Source organism: Scyliorhinus canicula, chromosome 2 (genome assembly GCF_902713615.1).
Source record: "Scyliorhinus canicula chromosome 2, sScyCan1.1, whole genome shotgun sequence".
Lineage (NCBI taxonomy): Eukaryota > Metazoa > Chordata > Chondrichthyes > Carcharhiniformes > Scyliorhinidae > Scyliorhinus > Scyliorhinus canicula.
This window is the reverse complement of record NC_052147.1, coordinates 86,047,202-86,073,359: the sequence shown is the minus strand read 5'-3', so window position 1 is coordinate 86,073,359 and position 26,158 is coordinate 86,047,202. Positions and strand designations below refer to the sequence as shown.

Below are 26,158 nucleotides of genomic sequence, written 5' to 3'. Positions count from 1 at the left end.
GGCCTGTGTCAAAGCGACCTGTGCGCCCGATCCATTTCTGGCGGGTTTGGAAAGCCCTCCCTCCCCACTAGCTTGCCCAGCAATTGGGCGATGTAGCCCGTTGGGTCTCTGTCCTCTATCCCCTCTGGCAGACCCATTATTCTGACGTTCTGCTATCTGGACCTGTTTTCCTGGTCCTCCACTTTCCCTCTTAGGCTCCCCTGGGTTTTACCTCGGTTTCCAGAGCTACAATACTGTCACTCTGGCCTTCTCCAACTCCAGGATTGTTTCTCCTCCATCTTCTGTCCTATGGTTCGCTGTGTTTTGTCTGTCGCCTTTGACATCACTTCCCTCATCATCATGTGGAGCTCTGTCCTGATTGCTTTCTTTATGGTGTTTTGCTCCCTTTTCAGCACGCTTCTCCATTCTTCCCCCTGTGCCCGGGGGGGGAAAGAGAATGGTCACCTCGTCCTGTTTCTGCTCCGTTGTTCGGTTCGCCAGCGTTTCCTCTTCCTGGTTCGCCTGAACCTCCGTCTCGCCTCGTGGGGCCTCCTGCCTGCGCATCCGCAGCTCCTGCCCTTTTCCTTCGCTGTTGTACCTTACATCTCACCATCCCCTCGATTTATTATTATCTCCAAGCATATTCCTTTGGCTGGGCTTTGGTGGGCTTTTTAAGCTGAAAATCCCTATAAATTGCCTCTGTTGGGTTCGTTTGGGAGGTGAGCCAACTGATGTGCGTCTGGTCAGCACATCACCACCACCGGAAGTCCAGTTAGACAGATTGTTGATAGACAAGGGGGAAGAAACTAATATCGACTTGAGACAACCAGATCAGCCATGATCTTAATGAATGGTGCAACAGGCTCGAGCCTTGAATGGCCTAATCTTGTTCTGAAGTACGATGTTCCTGTGAAAAGTTTTCAGAAGTTAAACGCCAAAAGAAATTTCAACAAGAAAAGAATCAACTCGTACAATTTTTTTCACATTTTCTTCATTTATTAGAAAATGGTACTTTAATAAATAGCTTAATAAAAATGTGTACAAAATGTTCATTTGTTTAGGGAAGAGATTTAATACTATACAGCCAACCAAACAATGAATTATTCTGTTCACCACTATTGACAATATCGACAATCCCATGTATTTCGAGTAAGGCCTCTGAACTGGCTGAGAAGACTTGCCTTGCTATACAAAGTAATAAAATGTATTCATTAATTATATATACACAACTGACGTGGCTTTATGGCTCAATATGCACTGGAGGTATTAGCCGCCCAACACACAAACTCATTACCTGAAGATTAACCGATTTGCATGTTTGTGACAAAAGACTCAAGCGATGACAGAATATTGAGACACTGGAATGCAATGAAATAATTAAAAATACTGGCACAAAGTGCACTCAAGACACAAGCACATATTTAACCCTAAAGTGGTGTATCACAGTGAAACACTGTTGAGCCTAGCTTGTGAGAAACATTAAACGTAAGATAGAACTTATGTGACATAGTTTCACTTGTAAACCAAGTTAAATTCTCGTTTACCTGCTACAGACAGTAACTGCTACCAAAACACATACACACACAAAAAAATCATTCACTTTACAAAGTGTTGAAAACATGCTCAAAGTGTGCATCAAAAACAACCAGGGGAAGATGTTCAAAATAAACTTACAGCACTATGAGATAGGGCAAGGGAGTGGGACTGACTGGATTCCTCTACAGAGATCTAGCATGAAACCTAATAAACCGATAAGGAAATGAATGAAATGAAATGAAATGCAATGAAAATCGTTTCTGAGCTGTAATGAGCACATTACTCTTACGAGGAGCCTTTTTTATTTAGGTTGTGAGTTCTGTTCTGGAATCAGATTCAATAAGAAATTGGATCTGTGGATGAAAATGAAAAAAATGTTGGGCTATGGGAACAAACAAGGAAGTGGGACTAATTATGTAGCCCTTACAAAGAGGCAGCATAAGACATGGTGGGCTGAAAGTCCTCCTTCTGTGCATGTTTGATTCTGTGATGTTCAAGAAAGAGATAGATAATTTGTTTAGATTTTAATGGCATCAAAGGATTTGGAGAGAAAGCGGGAATATGGCATTGAGATCGAGGATCAGCATAATGGCAGAGCGGACTCAAAGGGCCGAATGGCCTCATCGTGCTCATAGTTTTTCTGTTTTGTCAAATTGCAAAATTTAATGAAGGGATCTCCAGTGGAGGATGAAAAAGCTAAACAGGTCGATGTAAACTATCAAATTTTCAATGTAAAGAACAATATGCTCTGAAATGTGATGAGACAGCTGAGATTATACCAACATGAAACCTCTCAATGCATTGTTACCTCGCTGTAGATTGTGACTTATTCTTGAATTTGGACATTTCTAGATAGCTGCCGCTAAAAGTACTATTTCCATCTCTGGAACACTAACCGTGCAATGCTTTTACTGAGCATGCACGCTGACATTGGGTCAAGACCGTCACAATTTCACTAGTCTCTGTCGAGAAACACAAGTATTGTCACATGAACACAACTGAAGTTACAATCAGAACTTGTCTTTCAAACTATCCTGCCAGTATCTTCTTTTGTTCTGAACAGACTTGAGTATTTTTGTAAACCAACATTGATTATTTAGAAATATAAAATTGAATTTTAAAAAATATTAACTTTGTGCTTGCTGTCTTCCCCTCCATCTGGAAAAAACAATATATCAGCTTTATGGCAGAACAGATAGCTAACTTGGGAGCTTTTTTACATTTGATCATTCATGTTGGTGAAGAATGTCAGCCATGGCTCAGCAGTTGCACGCTTGCCTTTGAGTCAGAAATTCATGGTTCAAGCTCTGTTCCTGTGACTTGAGCAGATAAGCTAAATTGAGGGGGTGCTGCACTGTCAGAGGTGCTGTCTTTCGAATGAGATATTAAACCTAATGCCCTCTCCCAGGTGGATGCAAAACATCCCAGAGCATTATTCGGAGAAACCAGGAGTGGTTTCCTGACCAGTAATTTTCTCTCAACTAACATCACTGTCACTGAAACAGATTACCTGGTCATTATAACATTGCTGTTTCTGGGAGCTTGCTGTGCTGTCGCATTTCATATATTGCAACAGTGACCATGCTTCAACAAGTACTTCATTAGCTGTAAAGCGCTTTCGGACATCCTAGGTTTTGAAGGGTACAAGTTCTTTTTTTGATGCTTAACCGTGGGGAAGATTTTCTGTGCGCCCGGTGTGTGAAAATGGCAAACTGATTTTTTACCAACAGGTTTATGATGTTGTTACAGTGGGACAGAGAAAACCATTCCTCATTCCAGAATGTACTAATGTGACAATCTGGGAAGTAGAAATCTCAAATACAGGAACCTGACCTCTCCAACTAAAAAAAAAAAATCCAATATGAGAAATTCTGTAACAGATTATTGTTGCACAAGGAACCATAAAAACTGCTTCAAGTACATGGGAGATTAGTGCCACAGAAAAAAACCAAAGCTTATTCTCTGACAACCGAGGAAATGAAGGAAGCAGAAAAGAAATAACTAAACAGTCACTCCTCCCCCATCCACCCCCAGTGATTCTGATGCTATAGCTCATTAAATTTCTCCAGGTGAGCTGAAGGGGTCTCAACCCAGCTTGTCGGACTCAGCAAAGGAAACTGGGCCACAGGAATTGAAGCAAGTGCAGATCAGGATGGGCGATTGTGCCACAGAGGGTGGGGTTCCCAGAAGGGAAGAGGCCCGGATTACTTGGGTAGGGTGCTCTTTCAAAGAGCCGGTGCAGACTCGATGGGCCGAATGGCCTCCTTCTGCACTGTAAATTCTATGATTTCTGTGGATCACTCCTGCCAAGGGCCACAAACATATTTCAACATTCACCTTTGATGGGACTGCTCAGAATAGCTCCATCCAACCAATTTTGATCTAAAGCAACGATCGATTAGCACTGCAGCCTAACGGCACTGAGGCCCCAGGTTCGATCCCGGCTCTGGGTCACTGTCCGTGTGGAGTTTGCACATTCTCCCCATGTTTGCGTGGGTTTTGCCCCCACAACCCAAAAATGTGCAAGCTAGGTGGATTGGCCACACTAAATTGTCCATTAATTGGAAAACAGAATTGGGTATTCTAAATTTAAAAGAAAAATAACAACAAAAATTTTTTAAAAAACGTTCGGGTCCTATTTATATTTGAGAACCTTGAATTCCATATTAAGAGTAACCCATCTCCTAAACCAGGCAGGCACTTCAGACACCCGGCAGGCGGCACAGGCACACTGCTGATATTAATGGACTGGAAATTAAAAACAACAAAGATCAGGCAACACCTCTTAATTCACAGTTGTTTCTTATCTTTGATCTATGGTAGAAATGCATGTGGGGTCCTGAAAATGTTAACAGAACTCTTTTTTAATAAAGTTTACACACATTTTGAAATTGTTCGCATTGTATGTTTAGTTACATTAAACTGTCAAAAAAAACCCTGATAATGCGAATAAGATTAGGCACCAAGTGATTTGGGTCTACACTATCAGTGATTATTTGATTAAAATTATAATACTTTTTTTTTGCACATACTTTCACCAAGGAACCAATTTGTTCCTGCACATTTTTGCAGCTCGGAGTTTCATTAGCTTCAAATATTTAGTGGTAATTGTAAAAATAGATGAACATTTGGATTTTAACTCCAATTCAAGTTAGGTGAAAGTGCCAATTTATTAGAGTACATGAATTTGCAAGATCCTGTGTTGAATCAAATATGAGAAGTTTAACATGAGAGATTCTTTCATGTTGAAAGCGGAGAAGTTTTATCTTAGAGTTTCTGTGGTGAACTAGATTATGGATAGAGAAACTTCAAATCTGATGTGAAGTTTGTAAAGCTGAACAGAAGCAAACACTGTTTTATTCCAAGGTGACATTATCAGGTAGCTAAAATAGATCACCTATCCCTGAATAAGTGCAAGACAATTAAAAAAAATAATAGCTCTGAAATTAAATATAATCAGTGGAACAAACTCATCAAATATATATCTTAAAATTAAAATTAAATTGTGTTTTTGCAACAATCCGTATAAAGAAGGATTTTTAGCCTTTGTCAATGACCAACTCCTAATAATTGTACACTCTGTCTTCACAGCACAGGCTTTCTCTGTTTACAAAAGCTCTGTGAACACATTTCAAAATGATTCAAGCACAACAACTTCATAATAACTGCATATGTATCCAACTCAACCTTCAACACAGAGACAAGTCCCAATTTGTGAAAGATCTTCATTTGTTTGAAAGGAAAGAACCCTGTAAAAAATCAAGGCCAACAAGAAAATAATCAAAACAGTTGTAAAAAATGGTGGGCAATAGTGTCAACCAATACATAATTGCAGACCTAGGAATATGCTGAAGGCAGTGAAAACACTCGGGCTACAATGATCAGGGCTCAATATTGAGTCAGCCAGCGATTGAAAGAAAAAGTTCCCCGCATAATCCGGTCATCTCTTTGCATAACACTTGATGAAGGATTATTGAGGGAGTAAAGCCATCTGATATGCCTGCAAGACTTCAGTGTTAATAAATAAGCTACTGTACAATATCAGTTGTGTAGATATCCGTCGCTTTATATAAATTACTAGATGTTATGACGTCTTTCTAAATAACTGGTATTGTACAATAATATGTGTAGGCACTGTCCAAGTAGCTGTATAGCACTTGCATCTGTAATTTTCTGCACTCAAGGCACACAACCTGTGCCAAGGTTGCTTTTAAATTAAGCCCCATTTCCAGCTTGTTCCTCCCATCTTTCAATGTTTCCCTAGTCACCTAAAATACTGTTTACTGCTTCTTCCAAAGTGGAGGTTGCTACTTCAACAAGGCCACTGTCATGATCAGGTTCCATGAAATCCCCGGAGGAAGCCATAGGGGAGAACTGCGGGATGTCGAGTTCTGCTGAATTGGGAGGCTCAGTTACACACTGCTCCTCCTCCGAGGTCTGGAGTCGCTGGAGGTCCAGAATGCTGTTGATTGCACTCTGTAGGTGTTCATTGAGCGTGCTGTCCTGGGGACTGTCGCTGGAGAAACTGGCATTGTCCACCGAGTCAGACTTGCGGCGTTTGGGCTGCGGGAGCGGCAGCTCCCAGTGCAGATCCTCTGCTGAGCCGACCTTCATCAGACCCTGCCTGAGTGCATCTTCCACCTCTGCAAGCTCCTTCATCAGGTTGCTTGTGCTATCATCTGTCTTTCCTCCTGCCAGTCCCTCAGTTTTGACCTGCATCTCGCTCTGGAAGCCACTGTCTGCAGTCACGTCATGAGAACTCAAGGACTGAGTCACATCATCAATTCTGCCTGAGCCAAGAGCAGCTTTTCGGTTGACTTCATATTCGATCGACCTATTAAGCTCAGGACTGATCTGCAGGAGGGATGTTTTACTTTGGTCAGGCACCAAACCTTGAGTGCAACTAACAGAACAATTCCTTTCACATTTCCCAAGATTGATAAGAGAGTCCCTTTGTTCCAATACATTCCTGGTATCTACATGTTCCAGCTGCCGTTTCTCAGCTGGAGGAGGGACTTTGCGATTCAGATCTCCATTACTTTGTCGAAGAGGGGTCGCTGTGACAGTGTTGGATTCTCTAGTTCCTGAGCTCTGCAGGACGGGTGGAGCAGAGAGCTGATCTAACGCTGTGTTGTGGACAACCTTGCTATAACCTGCCTCCTGCTTTATCTTCAGCTTGAGTCCGCCTCTGCTACTGGCAATGTAAGTTTTCAGAGGCTTGGGTCGACTTGGGAGTATCTCCATCTCCACATCCCCCATAGGTGATGCTGTCCAGGCGACAGGGGTTGAGCTCCTGTTCTGTTTGCTAACCAGCTTGGAGTCAGTGACCTGTGTTGAACTTTGAACTTGTTCTTTGGAAGCCACAAGAGGACAAGAAGTGGTTGGTGGAGTGCTGGTAATTCTAGGTTTGAAAACAGATGAGATGTACGCCTCTAAAAACAAACCAAACAAAATCCAGAATTCTATGGTTAATGGATATTCAAAGTAAATACATTTGAAACAATGCAATATCTTGCATTATATAGCACCTTTAACAGAGTAAAATATCCCAAATTTCACAGGTGTGTAATTAGACTAAATTTGATGTTAACATTATATAATATGTTAAAAATTAGTTTTTGAGGAGAGTCTTAAAGGCCATAAGTGAGGAAATCCCAGAGCTCAAAACCTTGACAACTGAAGGTATGGCCACCAATGGTGTCATTTCTGTTCCGGTTCTCCGAAGCAGGGAGTTAGTTTGTGTCATTCTCGCCTTCTCCCTGTTGCTCTGCATACTCGCCCTTTTAAAATAATGCAATCCCCTTTCGAATACCCGATTTGGAGCTGCCTCCACCACACTCTCAGACGCAGCATTCTATAAATTATCCACTTGCTGCGTGAAAAAGATTTCCTCATCTCTCCACTGTTTCTTTGGACAATTATCTAGAACCTGTGCCCTCTTGTTCTCAATTCTTCAAACAATGGGAATGTTTTATTAACTGTTCCCCCAACCTGTCCTGCCACCTTCAATGATTTGTGCACATATGCATGCAAGTACCTCTGTACCTGCACCCCCTTATGCCATTTATATTGGCACTTCTTGTTCTTCCTATCAAAATGAATCATGTCACATTTCTCTGCATTGATTTTATCTGGCACATGTCTGCTAATTCCAGCCACCAGTCTATGTTCTTTTGGAATTCTACACTATCCGCCTCACAATACTTCCAAGTTTTATATCATCGACAAATTTTGACGTTGTGCTCAGTATATCAAATTCTAGGTCATTAATATATACCAGGAAGAGCAAGGGTCCAAGACCAACTCCTGGTGAATTCCACTATAAATCTTCCTCCAGTCTGAAAAACATCCATTAACCATTACTCTGTCTGTAGTGTACTCAGTCAATTTCATATCCATATTGCGACTGTTCCTTTTATTCCATGAGCTATAACTCTGTTCACAAGTCTGCTGCGTAGTCCTTAATCAAATGTCTTCTGATGTACACCTCATCAACAGCTTTATTCTCATTAACTTTCTGTCATGTCATTGATAAACTCCAGTCTTGATCAAATCCGTGCTGGCTTTCCTTAATTAACTCACATTTTACAAAATGCCTATCAATCTTGTGCCGAATTATTGTTGCGCCAAATTTAAAGTGACTGGCCTGTCATTGCTGGGTTTATCTTTACACCCTTTTTTGAACAAGGACATAATGTCTCCAATTCTTTAGTCCTCTGGCATCACTCCTTAGTCTAAGGAAGACTGGAAAATTATGGCCAGTGCCTCTGCAATTTACACTCTCACTTCCCTTAGTATCCTTGGATGCATCGCATCCAGTCCTGCTGCCTTATCAACTTAACAGATAGCCTATTGAATATCGCATCCGCATCAGAAGTGTCTGAACTATATCCTCTTTCACCATGACCTGGGCAGTTTCTTCTTCCTTGGTCAGGACATGATGCAAAGTATTCATTCAATATCAGAGCCCCGCCTCCGATTCCATGCATAAATCTCTTCATTGGTCCCGATTTGACCCAACTCCTTCTTTTATGACTCTTTTACTATTTGTATGCCTATAGACTTTGTCATTCCTTTTTATGTTAGCTGCCAATCTCTTCATACAGGCTGGAAAATATAGGTCATTTTAAGTGATTTATATCTGTATTGTTAAACATTACAAATACGGTATATATTTAAATGGATTTACTTCAGTGGTTTTGTGTAGGAAAGGGTACAACTCTAGTTAGATTCATGAATGCTTTTGCATGTATGGAGGTTCTGGTTTCAGCTCAAACTGTGTTCCCACTGTGCTGTGAAAGTTTATGACAGAAAAAGTAAATATGAGCTTGGACGAGGATTGAGATGTTGCTTAGCAACCAGGAGAACTTTTAGGGAGAAGAAATTTTGGGGTTTAGTTTTAAATGGAAGCCTGAGTGGAAGGAGCTTTGTAGGGAGCGAGAGAACATCTCTCACATCTTTGCTAGATGAAAAGCCAGACAATGAATAAGGGGCAAAGAAAGCAAGTGCCAGAAATCTAAAGAACAGCTAGCTAAGGAAACTAGAGAAACAAAGAGAGGTTTCCAGGACGTCTGAAGTTAAAGGAGCAGAGGTAACTGGAACGAGAACAGGGGACTGTTCACTGAAGCCACACAGAGAGCTAAGAATGAGTTGGCTAGTTAGAAGCCAGAAAGATGTCTGAAGGAGTTCTGAGGTTTGTGATATCTTACCACAGCATGTGTTAGTTAAATAATTGTGGAGCAGTTGATGGCTGACCCTCTGAGTTTGTGTGAAGGCATTCAAAACAAAGGAATCCTGAGGATTGGAAAACTTGCAGGAGGCGGATCTTGTGAAAGCAGAGAAGGGGAATCCTTGATTGAAAGGATAGTTGCAAACCCTGGAGGCAGATCCTGGATAAAAACAGCTGAGGAAGGGCATTGTTTTCATAGAATCATAGAATGTACAGTGCAGAAGGATGCCATTCAGCCCATCGAGTCTGCACAGGCCCTTGGAAACAGCACCCCAGTTAAGTCCACACCATCCACATAACCCCACCCAACCTTTTGGACACTAAGGGCAATTTAGCATGGCCAATCCACCTAACCTGTACATCTTTGGACTGTGGGAGGAAACCAGAGCACCCGGAGGAAGACATGGGGAGAACGTGCAGACTCCGCACAGTCACCCAAGATGGGAATCGAACCTTGGACCCTGGAGCTGTGAATGAACTGTGCCAACCACTGTGTTACCGTGCTGCCCTTAAAGGAGATTTAAAAGCATGTCTTTTTGAGAGTGGAATTTGGAAACAATTATATGACAATCATCTGGGAGGAATTTGAGGAGAAATCCACAGGAGGTCGATTGAGTGACATTAGGTTATAGAGTCGGTGCTGACTCAATGGTCTCCTTCCGCACTGTAGGGATTCTATGATTATGGTGTTCTGAACCAGGGTTCCATTATGGGACCTTCAAGTCCAGTAGTAACACTAACTGGGATTGTAACAATACTATCTCTTTGTCTCTTATCTGCTTTTACATTTCCTCTCTGTACCTTGCATAATCATCCTGGTTCCCATTTGTATTTTTCACCTGACATTTGTCATAGTGATGAGAATTTTTTAAACTGAGGGCTTATCTGACCGGTCCGGGGTGATGGGTGTAAATGAGGTACAGGATGTAAATTTTTGGATGAGTTCAAGTTTATAGAGGATGCATTTGGAGCATTGGATTTGCCAATTTTAAACATAACAAAAGTATGGATGAGTAGTCTGAACACTTATCCATTACGTAACAATTTCTGAGCTGATGATTTTATTATTAAAATTATTTTCTTGCACAAAATATTCCCCTCCTGTCCTTCCATATAATAGTGTATCTTTGTTGCCGAACAGTTCCACAGACTGCCATAACTGTCCTGTATCTCTTTCAGGTGGTCCTTGTACTACCCAAGCATGAATCCTAACAGTGAGTGCTGAAGGACCATTTGAATGTATGGTGCATTTTGGCTCATCTTGATACTGTCTTTATTTGAGGTATGCACCCATGGCCTCGGAGAAGGAGTCACTCCATAGCTATCAGCTGATCAAAGTGGAGATTTACTGGAATGATACTCGGGAAACAAACTTCACGACACACAACTATACAGTTTGTACAAATTTTCCCCCTTTTTCGACCCCCCCTCCACGACAAACTCTTCAATCACGGCCACGAACATCTGCAACCTTGACTCAAAACCCTCCGCTGTACCCCTTAACTTGTATTTGATCTTTTCCAACCGAAGAAAGTAATCTAAGTCACCCAGTCAGGCCGCTACCCGCAGTAGCATTGCTGACTGCCACTCCAACAGAATTCATCGTCGGGCAATCAGAGAGGCGAAGGCCAGAGCATCGGCCTTCCTCCCCTTCATCAGCCGTTCATATTCCTCCCTCCTTTCCCTATCCGCATCAGCCTTGAACGATATAATCTCCCTCCAGTCCACTGCTTTTAGCGCTTCACAAAAAGTAGCCAATGGTACCTCCCCGTTTTGCTTCAATTCTACATAATCTTTAATCACAGCCGCACTTTATCACAAAACCCTCTATCTGCCAACAACCCCATATCGAGTCTCCACTCCGGCCTCTGCTCCCGATTTAAGCCGAATCTCCAGCCAATGGGGCGCATGGTCTGAGATTGCTATCCCCGCATACTCGGCCCCCTCCACCCTGACCAAAATCTCTTGGCTCACCACAAAAAAGTCAACTCTGGAATATACCCTGTACACGATCTATCTACCCTCAGCTCTAGGACACAAGTAAAATTTCCTCCCATTATCGACTGGTGCGTGGCCAAGTCTGGGATTGTTGCCAGTATCCCCCTTATAAAACCTACAACATCCCAATTTTGTGCATACACATTCACCAATACCACCAGCGTCCCTTCTAATACCCCACTCATCATCACATATCTCCCACCTGTTTCCCTCACTTCCTGCGCACACAAACCCCGTTTTGTGGGCAGCAAGATAGCATAGTGGTTAGCACTGTGGCTTCACACCGCCAGGATCCCAGGTTCGATTCCCTGCTGGGTCACTGTCTGTGCGGAGTCTGCACGTTCTCCCCGTGGGTTTCCTCTGGGTGCTCCGATTTCCTCCCACAGTCCATGTTAGACGTTTAGCTGCAGTTGTATAAAGAGTCAAAGGTATTGCTCCTTTTACAAACACCTTTATTTCACTTTAACAGACTCTGCACAAAACCATATCTTCGCATCACCTCCCTCAAAGGTCACCCACCTGAAGCCTCTTTACATATCAGTGGCAATTATTGGATACTTAACATAAATGAGACAACTAATTGGAATGCCTCTTAACCCATTACTTAACTGTCTCCCCTTCCTTGGAGAAAAAAAAAATAGGTGAAAGCAAAATTACAAGAAACTCAAAACCACATACGCAGTTTCCCGCCTTTTCTTTCAGGCGTTCTTCATTAACAATTTCCAAACGTTTCTGTGAGCTAGCCCCTCTTTTTGTTATTCAGTCTGACAATTGAGAGCTACTGTCGATCCATTTAATTTTTGCTATTTCCCCTCTGTCCAACATCTGCTTCAAACTTGCGATGTCTATCCTTAACCTTTTTCATTGACACTTTTTGTAGAGTGCACATTTTCCCACAGGGATTTATTGTCAATGTGACAGTCAATAGGTATATTACCCAAATCCGCTAATCCCAAAATTTCTGTCAATATCTGAGATATATAAAAGGCCATATCCACCGCCTCTACAAGGCTTAATGTCTCAGCAGCCAAAGTGCTTTTGAACACTCTCCTTATTTTCTTTGTTTCCCACACATGAGGGCAACATTTACCATTGTCCCCCAAAAGGAAAATTAGAAAACCACCTGCGCTTGAAACCCAATCACATAAATTTGCATAGGACGCATCACTATAAACTATGAGTTTCAAGTGCTTAAGGTCACCTAAAACCGGTAACCTCAAAACACACTCCTGGATTTTTAGTTTGACCAACGCGTTACTTGCTCTTATTATGCCTTCCACTTTGGGATCATTCATTTTTGCACTCAACTCGAAGACATCAAAACTCACGTCCGGTCCAGTCTGTCTACCTAACCAATTCAGTTGCCCAATTAAACTTCGCAGTTGCTCTTTTTCCATCTTTGAAACCATTGCATCTTTTTGTGAATCCACCTCACAAAAAATCATCGACATGCATCATAAAGATGCCAGAAAAATTTCCTTTATAGTGCCAGTAAAACATTGCCGGATCTGCTTTCAACTGGCAACAGCTGACCTGACCAAAAAGTACCAGACTCTAGACGCATCATTCAATCCATATACACATTTGTTCAGCTTCCAGAGTACCCCTGCTGTGTTAGCTGCCTTTTTAGGAGGACAGAGAAAAATATCTCTCTGGAGCTGATGCCCCTGCAAAAAGTCAACTTTTATGTCTATAGATTTGCATTCCCATGCCTTTGTGGCTAATAGAGCCAAGAAGATACTTGTTACCTGGACACTTTGTTTCAGGAGGCAGTCACACCTGGGAGATTAAGTAATTCACATTCAGTAAGTGATCAGGGATTTCAGAGTGTGACTGTTAGTGAGGCAGGCAGGGGGAACCTGAGTTCAGGAGTGCAGGAGCCTCAGCCCTTGACCTTGTCCAACAGGTATGAGATTCTTGCTCCCTGTATGGATGAGGAAAAGGGCTCTGGACAGGATGAGCCAGCTGACCACGGTACCATGGTGCAGAAGGCCATTCAAGAGGGGGGAGTAAAAAGACAAGTAGTTGTTATAGGGGATTCTATAATTAGGGGGACAGATAGTATCCTATGCAAGCCGGATCGGGAGTCTCGCATGGTGTGTTGCCTGCCCGGTGCCAGGGTGCGGGACATCTCTGACCGGCTTGAAAGGATATTGGAGCGGGAGGGGGAGGATCCAGTTGTTGTGGTCCACGTTGGGACTAACAACATAGGTAAAGCTAGGGTGGATGACCTGTTCGGGGACTATCAAGCACTAGGAAGAAAATTGAAATACAGGTCCTCAAGGGTCATAATCTCCGGATTACTGCCCGAGCCACGTGCCAATTGGCATAGGGACAAGAAAATTAGGGAAGTAAACACGTGGCTAAGGGATTGGTGTGGGAAAGAGGAATTCCACTTCATGGGACATTGGCATCAGTTTTGGAACCGGGGGGATCTGTACCGTTGGGACGGTCTCCACCTGAACCGATCTGGAACCAGTGTTCTAGCAAAGAGGATAAATAGGGTGGTCAGTAGGACTTTAAACTTCTGAGTTGGGGGGAAGGGAAAGTGAAAGCGACAGGGAGCATGGAGTTAAATGGCAAGATACGCAGGAGGATAACAAGTAGGCAGGTGGATTTAAGGTTGATGCAGACTAGGAATTCAACAAAAAGGAAGGATAACTTTGGACATCTTAGGACTTCCAATATCTGTAATGATAAGAAAGTTAGCATTAAGGTACTTTACCTGAATGCTCGTAGCATTTGTAACAAAGTAGACAAACTAACGGCACAGATCATCGTGAATGATTATGATGTGGTAGGCATCACAGAGACATGGCTGCAGGGGGTTCAGGACTGGCAGTTAAACATCCAAGGATATACAACCTATCGAAAAGACTGGGAGGTGGGCCGAGGGGGTGGGTTGCCTTGTTAGTTAAGAACAAAATTAAATCTATGGCACTAAACGACATAGGGTCGGATGATGTGGAGTCTGTGTGGGTAGAATTGAGGAACCACAAAGGCAAAAAAACCATAATAGGAGTTATGTACAGACCTCCTAACAATGGTCAGGACCAGGGGCGCAACATGTACCGGGAAATAGAAAAGGCATGTCAGAAAGGCAAGGTCACGGTGATCATGGGGGACTTCAATATGCAGGTGGATTGGGTAAATAACGTAGCCAGTGGATCAAAAGAAAAGGAATTAATGGAATGCTTACAAGATGGCTTTTTGGAACAGCTTGTCATGGAGCCCACAAGGGAGCAGGCTATTCTGGACCTAGTGCTATGTAATGAACCAGACTTTATAAAAGATCTTAAAGTAAGGGAACACTTAGGAAGCAGCGATCATAATATGGTTGAGTTCAGTCTGCAGTTTGAAAGAGAGAAGGCAAAATCGGATGTAATGGTGTTACAGTTAAATAAAGGTAATTACGAGGGCATGAGAGAGGAACTGGCGAAAATCGACTGGAAGCAGACCCTAGTGGGGAAGACAGCAGAGCAAAAATGGCAGGAGTTTGTATGCATAATTGAGGACACTGTACAGAGGTTCATCCCCAAGAAAAGAAAGATTATCCGGGGAGGGATTAGACAGCCATGGCTGACAAAGGAGGTCAGGAAATGTATCAAAGAAAAAGAAAGATCCTATAAAGTGGCCAAAAGCACTGGGAAATCAGAAGATTGGGAAGGCTACAAAAACAAACAGAGGTTAACAAAGAGACAAATAAGGAAGGAGAGGACCAAATATGAAGGCAGGCTAGCCAGTAATATAAGAAATGATAGTAAAAGTTTCTTTCAATACATAAGAAACAAACGACAGGCCAAAGTAGACATTGGGCCAATTCAAACTGATTCCGGAAGGCTAGTGATGGGAGACGAGGAAATGGCTGGAGAACTTAATAAGTACTTTGCGTCTGTCTTCACAGTGGAAGACATGAGTAATATCCCAAAAATTATAGAGGGTCAGGGGGCTGAGTTGAGTATGGTTGCCATTACAAAAGAGGTGGTGCTAAAAAAGCTAAAAGGTCTTAAAATTGACAAATCTCCTGGCCCCGATGGGTTACACCCTAGAGTTCTGAGAGAGGTGGCTGAAGAAATAGCGGAAGCGTTGGTTGAGATCTTTCAAAAATCACTGGAGTCAGGGAAAGTCCCGGACGATTGGAAGATCGCTGTTGTAACCCCCTTGTTCAAGAAAGGATCAAGACAAAAGATGGAAAATTATAGGCCAATTAGCCTAACCTCGGTTGTTGGTAAAATTCTAGAATCGATCGTTAAGGATGAGATTTCTAAATTCTTGGAAGAGCAGGGTCGGATTAGAACAAGTCAACATGGATTTAGTAAGGGGAGGTCATGCCTGACGAACCTGTTAGAATTCTTTGAGGAGGTGACAAGTAGGTTAGACCAGGGAAACTTGAGAAAGGACGTACTGGCGCTGGAGGGTGTGCAGAGGAGATTCACTAGGTTAATCCCAGAGCTGAAGGGGTTGGATTATGAGGAGAGGTTGAGTAGACTGGGACTGTACTCGTTGGAATTTAGAAGGATGAGGGGGGATCTTATAGAAACATTTAAAATTATGAAGGGAATAGATAGGATAGATGCGGGCAGGTTGTTTCCACTGGCGGGTGACAGCAGAACTAGGGGGCATAGCCTCAAAATAAGGGGAAGTAGATTTAGGACTGAGTTTAGGAGGAACTTCTTCACCCAAAGGGTTGTGAATCTATGGAATTCCTTGCCCAGTGAAGCAGTTGAGGCTCCTTCATTACATGTTTTTAAGGTAAAGATAGATAGTTTTTTGAAGAATAAAGGGATTAAGGGTTATGGTGTTCGGGCCGGAAAGTGGAGCTGAGTCCACAAAAGATCAGCCATGATCTAATTGAATGGCGGAGCAGGCTCGAGGGGCCAGATGGCCTACTCCTGCTCCTAGTTCTTATGTTCTTATGATGTGGTCTATCTGGATTTCCAAAAGGCCTTTGATAAGGTGCCACACAGGAGGCTGCTGAGTAAGGTGAGGGCCCATGGTGTTCGAGGTGAGCTACTGGCATGGGTTGAGGATTGGCTGTCTGACAGAAGGCAGAGAGTTGGGATAAAAGGTTCTTTTTCGGAATGGCAGCCGGTGACCAGCGGTGTCCCACAGGGTTCAGTGTTGGGGCCACAGCTGTTCACCATATATATTAATGATCTGGATGAATGGACTGGGGGCATTCTAGCGAAGTTTGCCGATGATACGAAGTTAGGTGGTCAGGCAGGTAGTGCTGAGGAAGTGGGGAGGCTGCAGAAGGATCTAGACAGTTTGGGAGAGTGGTGCAGGAAATGGCTGATGCAATTCAATGTGAGAAAATGTGAGGTCTTGCACTTTGGAAAAAAGAATCCAAGCATAGACTACTTTCTAAACGGTGAGAAAATTCATAATGCCAAAGTACAAAGGGATCTGGGAGTGCTAGTCGAGGATTCCCTAAAGGTAAACATGCAGGTTGAATCTGTGATTAAGAAAGCGAATGCAATGTTGTCATTTATCTCAAGAGGGTTGGAATATAAAAGCAGCGATGTGCTATTGAGCCTTTATAAGGCTCTGGTTAGGCCCCATTTGGAGTACTGTGTCCAGTTTTGGGCCCCACATCTCAGGAAGGACATACTGGCACTGGAGCGTGTCCAGCGGAGATTCACACGGATGATCCCTGGAATGGCGGGTCTAACATATGATGAACGGCTGAGGATCCTGGGATTGTATTCATTGGAGTTTAGAAGGTTAAGGGGAGATTTAATAGAAACTTACAAGATAATACATGGCTTAGAAAGGGTGGACGCAAAGAAACTGTTTCCGTTAGGCGAGGAGACGAGGACCCGTGGTCACAGCCTTAGAATTAGAGGGGGTAAATTCAGAACAGAAATGCGGAGACATTTCTTCAGCCAGAGAGTGGTGGGCCTGTGGAATTCATTGCCGCGGAGTGCAGTGGAGGCCGGGACGCTAAATGGCTTCAAGGCAGAGATAGATAAATTCTTGATGTCGCGAGGAATTAAGGGCTACGGGGAGAATGCTGGTAGGTGGAGTTGAAATGCCCATCAGCCATGATTGAATGGCGGAGTGGACTCGATGGGCCGAATGGCCTTACTTCCACTCCTATGTCTTATGGTCTTATGGTCTAAGATCTTTAAAATAACTTTTCCTGCCATAGGTGAATCTACCCTTAAATCCTGATCTTCTAAGTTTTCTTCAAATCCCCTTGCCACAAGCCTGGCCTTTGCCTCATAAGTTCCATCTGGAAGAACCTTTTCCGTGCAAATCCATCTGTGGGATAGAGCTCTTTGTCTCCTATCCGGTACCTCCGTGTTTACCCCAAATTCACTCCAACTATGCAGCTCTTGCTGTTTGACAACTTTGATAACTTTCTCATCTAATTTATTGGAAGCCACCAAAATCTCACATGCATGTGGGCTTCTACTCCTATTAGTATTCGTAGTCTTACTCATGTTCCGAGACTATGATAAACTACGTCCCCTCTCCCGCCTGGTATCTCGTTCTGTACTGCTACTGCTTGATCTTTCCCTTCTGCTCTGGGATGGGGCTGGTTTAGCTCACTCGGCTAAATCGCTGGCATTTAAAGCACACCAAGCAGGCCAGCAGCACGGTTCGATTCCTGTACCAGCCTCCCTGGACAGGCGCCGGAATGTGGCGACTAGGGGCTTTTCATTGAAGCCTACTCGTGACAATAAGCGATTTTCATTTCATTTCATTTCCTTTCAAAAGTTCTCAACCTTTACCTGCGGGCCTGTTCATTATCCGACGTACTTTCAGAACTGGCACTGCGTTTCTGTGCCCTCCATTTTTGAACTTCATGTTCCCAATCCATTGTCTTGACGCCTTTCCCTGAATGCTGTACATTCAACCAATGCTTATACTTTCCAGTGGCCTTCTCTGCTCTACTAATAAAAGTTGAATCCTTCCATTGACTAGACCCTTCAGGCAAGTATCTAATTTTTGTACCAACATTTGGCAGTTATCCTTTTGGAAAAATGGCCTGTTCTAATTCATCAGAAGCGTTGTGTTCCTCGACAGAAACCCTGCCTATATCAGTTAACTGGTCCTCATAGTTCTGCAACGCGTGCGTACCAGATGACTCTGGTTCCTCGTCATGTCTGTCTGCTCTGTCTAAATTAGAAAATTTGTAATCTGTACCCATTATCATTGATGAATGTACCCCAACACCCAGCAAAGCTGGAAAAGAGGAAGGAACTACAGGAAAGCTTTGACCGACTATCTACCAGTGCGCCAACTGAGGCGAGCAAAGGGTGCAGTTCACGAACATGGAGATAAGGCGGGGCTGTTAGCAGGCCAGCTCCGGAGGGAAGCAGCAGCAAGGGAAATTGTACAGGTGAGGGATAGGGCAGGGAAGTTGGTGGTGGCGCCTGATCTGATTAACAAGGTTTTTGAGGAATTTTATGAGAGGTTGTACAGGTCAGAGCCACCCGGGGGAGATCGTGAGATGCAGAAATTTCTAGATTGGTTGGAGTACCCGAGGTTAGGGGAGGGGGACAGGGCTACATTAGAAGGCGCGATATCACAAAGTCCGAGATATGATTATATTTGTACTTAATTCTGAATTCCAACTACCTACTACACACAAAGGTTCAATAATCATATATCAAGGCTTTTTTTCTCTTTGCTTTTTTAAAATAAATTTAGAGCAGGGGAGCAGGAGAGAAAGGATGCGATTGGGAGGATGCAGTCGGGGAAGATGGCAGGGCCAGATGGGTTTCCAGTGGAATATTATAAAAAATCCAAGGATAAGCTGGCACCCCTGATGGTGGGGATGTTTGAAGAGGCGATAGAGAAGAGGGTGTTGCCATAAACCTTGGGGCAGGCATCGATTTCCCTGTTGCTAAAAAAAGATAAGGATCCAATGGACTGTGGGTCGTATAGGCCCATATAACTTCTGAATGTGGACGCAAAAATATTGGCGAAGGTACTGGCGGGTAGGCTGGAGGAGTGCCTCCCGAAGGTGATAGGTGAAGATCAGACAGGGTTCGTGAGAAGGAGGCAGCTCTTTTCAAACATTAGAAGGGTATTGAATGTCATTATGGCACCGGCAAAGGGGAAGGAAACAGAGGTGGTTGTGACATTGGATGCTGAGAAGGCATTCGACCACGTAGAATGGGGGTACTTGATGGCAGTTCTGGAGCGGTTTGGTATTGGACCAAGATTTGTGAATTGGGTAAAGCTACTATATAAGGAGCCGAGGGCGAGTGTCCGCACAAACAACATCAGCTCGAGATACTTTTCTCTCCACCGTGGGACAAGGCAGGGATGTCCTATGTCCCCCCTGCTGTTTGCACTCGCAATTGAGCCGTTGGCCATCGCGTTAAGAGTTCGGGGTATGGAAAGGAATAGTGCGGGGGTGGATAGAGCTTAGGCTGTCCTTATATGCCGATGACTTGCTGTTATACGTGTTGGAACCGAGTGTGTCGATAGGGGGAATATTGGAGCTGTTTCGAGTGTTTGGGTCTTTCTCGGGGTACAAGCTGAATCTAGACAAGAGTGAGTATTTTGTGGTATCTCGGCCGATTGTGGGGGAGGGGTGGGGGGCATGGACTCACTTTAGGTACTTGTGGGTGCAGGTTGCCCGGGAGTGGGAGGGGTTCCGCAGATGCAACATTTCTAGTTTGGTGGGGAGAGTGAAAGTGGATATGGCAAGGTGGGATGGTCTCCCTCTGTCACTGGCGGGTCAGGTACAGGTGGTTAAAATTAACCTGTTGCCACGATTTCTGTTTATTTTTCAATGCCTGCTGATTTTCTTGCCAAATGCTTTTATCAGAGAGATTGAGGGAAGGATTACATTGTTCATATGGGGAGGGAAGGTGGCCAGAGTTAGAAAGGTGCTACTACAGAGGGGAAGGCAGGCAGGGGGTTTGGATCTTCCGAACCTGATGTATTACTACTGGACAGCGAATGTGGAGAAGGTGCGGAGCTGGGTAAGAGAGGTTGATTCCAAGTGGGTCAGAATGGAGGAGAGTTTGTGCAGGGGGTCGGGACTGAAAGCACTAGCAACAGCGCCGCTCCCGATAGCCCCGGGGAAGTACTCAGAGAGTCCGGTAATAATAGCTTCATTGAAAATTTGGAGGCGGTTCCGGCAACACTTCGGGTTGGGGGCAGGGTCAAGGGAAATGTCAATTTGGGGGAACCACAGATTTGAGCCAGGGAAGTGGGATGGATATTTTCGGAAATGGGAGGAGAAAGGGATTAAGACACTAAAAGATTTGTTTCTTAGGGGTCTGTTTGCAGGATTGCAGGAGCTGGAAGCGAAGTATGGGCTGGAGCAGGGGGAAATGTTTAGATACATGCAGGTTCGAGATTTTGCTAGAAAGGAGATACAGAACTTCCCGGAGGAGCCGGCCTCCACATTGCTGGAGGACGTGCTGATGACAGGGTGACTGGAGAAGGGGGTTGTGTCAGCGGTCTACGGAGCTATTTTGGAGGAGGAGAAGGCACCGCTGGAAGGGATCAAAGCAAAGTGGGAGGAAAAGTTGGGAGAGGATATGGAGGGGGGGGGGGGGGGGGGGGGGGGGTTCTGGTGTGAGGTGCTCCGGAGAGTGAATGCCTCCAGCTCGTGCGCGAGGTTAGTGCTGATTACAGCTGAAGGTGGTATGCAGAGCACACCTCACGAGGGCGAGGATGAGCTGATTCTTCGAAGGAGTAGAAGGTGTGTGTGAACGTTGCGAGGGCGGTGGGGGGGGAGTTTGGCGTTAACCACGTTCATATGTTTTGGTCCTGTCCCAAGCTAGAGGATTACTGGAAGGAGGGTTTTTTAATTTCTAAAGTGGGGCACATGAAACTGGACCCGGACCCCCAGGAGGCCATATTCGGGGTGTCGGACCAGCCAGGGTTGGAAACGGGTGCGGAGGCAGGTGTTGTAGCCTTGAGTGTTAATGGGGGCTGTGGGGGATTCCTGATTCCTTTTTGTCAGTTGTTTATCAGAACATGTGGGTGAATGTTTTGGGTTTGGTGGGAGGATGGGATCGTTGTTATTGATATGGGGATTGGCATATTTGTTACTGATTATTGTTGGTGGGTGTAAATTGGGGAGAAAATGCGAAAAAGGAGAATAAATAAATTAAAAAAAAAAAAATAAATGTACCCTAACAGTTTGATTGCCATGTTGCAAAATAATTGTTTTGCCATCTATGCCTATGATCTTCCCTGGGCCTTTCCATTCATTAAAATTGTCTCTCTTGTAGTATACTATGTCTCCTTGCTGAAACACGGTATTTGATGGCAGTATATTATGTCTTAAAGTTCTGCGAATTCTTTCAGAGACTTCTGCTTCCAAAAAAGTTTTTCTACTGCTATGTAATGCATTTAAATGCTCAGCAAAGGCAGAGCTAATTGTCGTCCCTTCCCAAGCAGAAGCCTGGCCATCTAAAATGGACGGAATTTTAAATTTCAACCAAACACTAATTGATAGGGACTGTAACCCGAACCATCTGCAATGAATTCTTTGCATGTACGGCCCATGCTAAAGCTAAATTTAACTTGCAGTTTGGTCTATCTGCCACAATTTTCCGGAGCATGTCATCTATTACCGCATGGTTTCTTTCACACACACCATTACTAATTGGGCTTTCCGCAGCCGTATTCATAACTGTGTTATTCACATTTTCACACATATCCCTGAACTCATCATTCGCAAATTCTCCCCCATTGTCCGTACGGAATTTTGCCAGTGGGCCCATTTTTGTCCCTATCCATTTTTCCACAATTTGATCCAGAATTACTTTCTTTTCTTTATTTCGTACAATCGTTGATTGACTAAATCTGGTTGCTAAATCTACAAAATGCAAAATAAATATATTATTAGCTTTATCCCAGATCTTAAGGTCCATGGCCACAATGTCGTTAAAATCTCTGGCCAAAGGTAGGGTAACTATCGGTCGTGCTGGTGTCCTTCTGTACTTCCTACAAACTTCACAGCGATCACTAACTTGTTCTATCAGTTTAGTATAGTCTTCATCCCTTACCCCTGCATCATTTAATAAATGTTTCAGCCTCCGAGGAGACGGATGTGCAAATTGCCTATGCAGTTTTAATACTTATTATCAGCTAAAGTCCCATTTTCAACTGCCATTAACACATCCTTAACAACTCTACTTGAAATATTATTCGTCAGTAATGGAATACAATAGTGTCTCGACTGTGTAAATTGTAAGTCCACCATCTTTCCAAAAACTGTTGCCTTATCCTGTTCCATATCCAGTTTCATGTGTGCTTTCTTCATCGACGGTCTGCTCAGAAGCAAAGGTATCTCACTTGATACAACATCCGTGCTAATGAAATGATTCACTCCGGCAATATTGCAAGGGATCACCACTCATTTCAGCGACTTCAGAGTATTATCATCCCCAAACCTGAAACTTGTGGAACTTTCAAATTCTTTAACCTTGTTACGATTTTCAGCATTCAAGGAGTCCAGGTAACATTTTAACCAGTCAATTCCACACACAGTAGATGTGCAGCCACTGTCCAGTACAGCACAGTTGAAGGATTCTGCAACCAACACCCTCATTACCGGCGTAAAACGGCTTGTTAATAGGACAATGCCTTCTTTCTGGTCACTATCTTTTTCCTCTTCTGAATCTTCTGTGTCATGTGTCGCTTCAAACACTATTATAACGCGTTGGACAGTTGAAAGCATAATGGGAGTCACATTGAAAACATCGATTTATTATACCCCGGGCATTTCTGGGGTTCATCTTCCTATTGTAGGTTCTAACTGGGTTTCTGTCTTCATAATTTCAGGGTCCCGATCTCCTTCTCTAGTCTTGGAACCTGGTTGTAGCCGTGCAATTTCGCCATCCTGTTAGTAGTGTATCTTCCACATTCTGCTTTATTGCAAGCTGACCTACTTGGGTCATCAGAGCCATCGGAATCTAATGTTTCCCCAGAAACTTTTTTAAAGCTTCTGTATTCTGATCGAATAAGGTATCCTTATCCGCAAACTGAACTCCTGTCAAAACCAGGAGCCTATCCATGTTGCTCACTCTAGCACAGTGAAGTAATTTAAAGGCCAACAGACTGTGGAAATTCCAGGTTGTGTTTCTGCAGCCTTTTATATAGTCTGCCAAATCCCATTATATAGTTTTCAATGGAGAAATCTTCTATTTTCCGGAACCTATCAAAATCCGACCATGCTTCATATGCACTTAACAAGTCATCCTTTTTATAAATATTATCCATATAACGTAATAGAGTCTCCAGACCTTCTTCTGAGTCTAACTCTTCCAACTCCAGCTCAGAAAACACTTTGCTTCGGATTTTACTGTCATAAGGTAGAGAACGAGCCATGCCATACCTTGTTTCCTCTTTCTCAAGGCAGTTACCTTAGTCCACATAACTACTGCACTTCTCCATTGGTCATACGATCCCTTTTCAGAAAATAAGGGGGAGTAGTCATATCCGGCCATCTTTATCCAAGGTTCAGCCATATATCTTCTTGTATTTTTCTTCTCACTCACTCCTTGGATGGGTCTGGAAAATTTGTATCTTTTAACCCTTCACATTTGCACAGCAGCCATCCTCTTCTACCACTTATAGAACACAGAACATAGAACTGTGCAGCACAGTACAGTCCCTTTGGCCCACAATGTTGTGCCGAACTAGTCTGAAACTAAGATCAAATCAACCTACTCCCAATCATTCTAGTGCACTCCATATGTCTATCCAATAACCGCTCGAAGGTTCCTAAAGTGTCCAACTCCACTACCATTGCTGGGAATGCGTTCCACACCCCAACCACTCTCTGAGTAAAGAACCTACCTCTGACATCCCTCCTATATCTTCCACCATGAACTTTATAGTTATGCCCCCTTGGAACAGCTACATCCACCCGAGGAAAAAGTGGCTGAACATCCACTCTATCTATCCCTTTCATCATCTTTCCACCTCAATTAAGTCACCTTTCATCCTCCTTCGCTCCAATGAGAAAAGCCCGAGCTCCCTCAACCTTTCCTCATAAGACCAACCCACCAATCCAGGCAGCATCCTGGTAAATCTCCTTTGCATCCTTTCCAATGCTTCCACATCCTTCCTATAATGAGGTGACCAGAACTGCACACAATGAAATGAAATGAAAAAATGAAAATCGCTTATTGTCATGAGTAGGCTTCAATTAAGTTACCGTGAAAAGCCCCTAGACGCCACATTCCGACGCCTGTTCGGGGAGGCTGGTACGGGAATTGAACCGTGCTGCTGGCCTGCCTTGGTCTGTTTTAAAAGCCAGCGATTTAGTCCAGTGTGCTAAACCAGCCACTCAATACTCCAAATGTGGTCTAACCAAGGTCTTGTATAGTTGCAGCATAACCTCACAGCTCTTTAACTCAATCCCCTGGTAATAAATGCTAACACACTATAGGCTTTCTTCATGGCTCTATCCACTTGTGTGACAACTTTCAGAGATCTATGGACATGAACTCCGAGATCTCTCTGCTCCTCCACATTCTTCAGAACCCTGCCGTTAACCCTGTAATCCAGTAATGGAATACAATAGTGTCTCGACTGTGTAAATTGTAAGTCCACCATCTTTCCAAAAACTGTTGCCGTATCCTGTTCCATATCCAGTTTCATGTGTGCTTTCTTCATCGACGGTCTGCTCAGAAGCAAAGGTATCTCACTTGATACAACATCCGTGCTAATGAAATGATTCACTCCGGCAATATTGCAAGGGATCACCACTCATTTCAGCGACTTCAGAGTATTATCATCCCCAAACCTGAAACTTGTGGAACTTTCAAATTTCTAACACATCTTCCTTCCGAATATCTACCTCCTCCAGCCTACCAGCCTGTATCGCAGTATCCTCCTCAACAACATGGCCCCTCTCCTTTGTGAACATTGAAGAAAAGTATTCATTTAGGGCCTCTCCTTTATCTTCAGACTCCATGCACACGCCCCCACTACTGTCCTTGACCAGCCCTAATTTCACCGTGGTCATTCTTTTATTCCTCACATAAATGTAAAAGATCTTGGGGTTTTCCTTGATCCTAACCGCCAATGACTTCTCATGCCCCCTCCTAGCTCTCCTAAGCCCTTTCTTGAGCTTCTTCCTAGCTATCTTGTATCCCTCAAGTGCCCTAACTGAGCCTTGTTTCGCATCGTTACATAAGCCCCCTTCTTCCTCTTGACAAGACATTTAACCACTTTTGTAAACCATGGTTCCCTCACTCGACCATTTCCTCCCTGACTGACAGGGACATACATGTCAAGGACACACAGTATTTGTTCTTTGAACAAGCTCCACATCTCAATTGTGCCTATCCCTGACAGTTCCTGTTTCCATCTTATGCTCCCCAATTCTTGCCTAATCGCATTGTAATTACCCTTCCCTCAGTTATAAACCTTGCGCTGCCGTATGTTCCTATCCCTCTCCATTGTTAAGTGAAATTCACCGAATTGTGGTCACTATCTCCAAAGCGTTCGCCCACAACCAAATCTAACACTTGGCCCGGTTCATTACCCAGTACCAAATCCAATGTGGCCCCGCCTCTTATCGGTCTATCCACATATTGTGTGAGGAAACCCTCCTGCACACACTGGATAAAAACAGCCCCATCCAAACTATTCGAATTATAATGGTTCCAATCAATATTTGGAAAGTTAAACCCATGACAACCACCCTGTGACTACCGCAACTATCCAAAATCTGCATTGCAATCTTTTCCTCCACATCTCTGTTACTGTTTGGGGGCCTATAGAAAACTCCTAACAAAGTGACTGCTCCTTTCCTATTTCTAACTTCAGCCCACACTACCTCGGTAGACAGATCCTCCTCAAACTGCCTTTCTGCAGCCATTATACTATCCTTGATTAACAATGCAACTCCTCCACCTCTTTTACCACCTTCCCTTGTTAGACGTTTAGCTGCTGTTGTATAAATAGTCAAAAGTACTGCTC

The 26,158-nt window shown here is 43.7% G+C and overlaps 1 protein-coding gene across 11 annotated transcripts in view; it reads right to left on the bottom strand.

Annotated features, from left to right (window-relative positions):
* Nucleotides 1-992: 992 nt before the first annotated feature.
* LOC119955584 (BRD4-interacting chromatin-remodeling complex-associated protein-like) overlaps nt 993-26,158 on the bottom strand; it is a 358,633-nt gene continuing 333,467 nt past the window's right edge. For all 11 annotated transcript variants that reach the window (XM_038781953.1, XM_038781963.1, XM_038781974.1 and 8 more), the window contains one exon: nt 993-6,947. In XM_038781953.1, the coding sequence (XP_038637881.1) occupies nt 5,776-6,947 (1,172 nt within the window). In that variant the 3' untranslated portion in view covers nt 993-5,775. The remainder of the gene's footprint in view (nt 6,948-26,158) is intronic.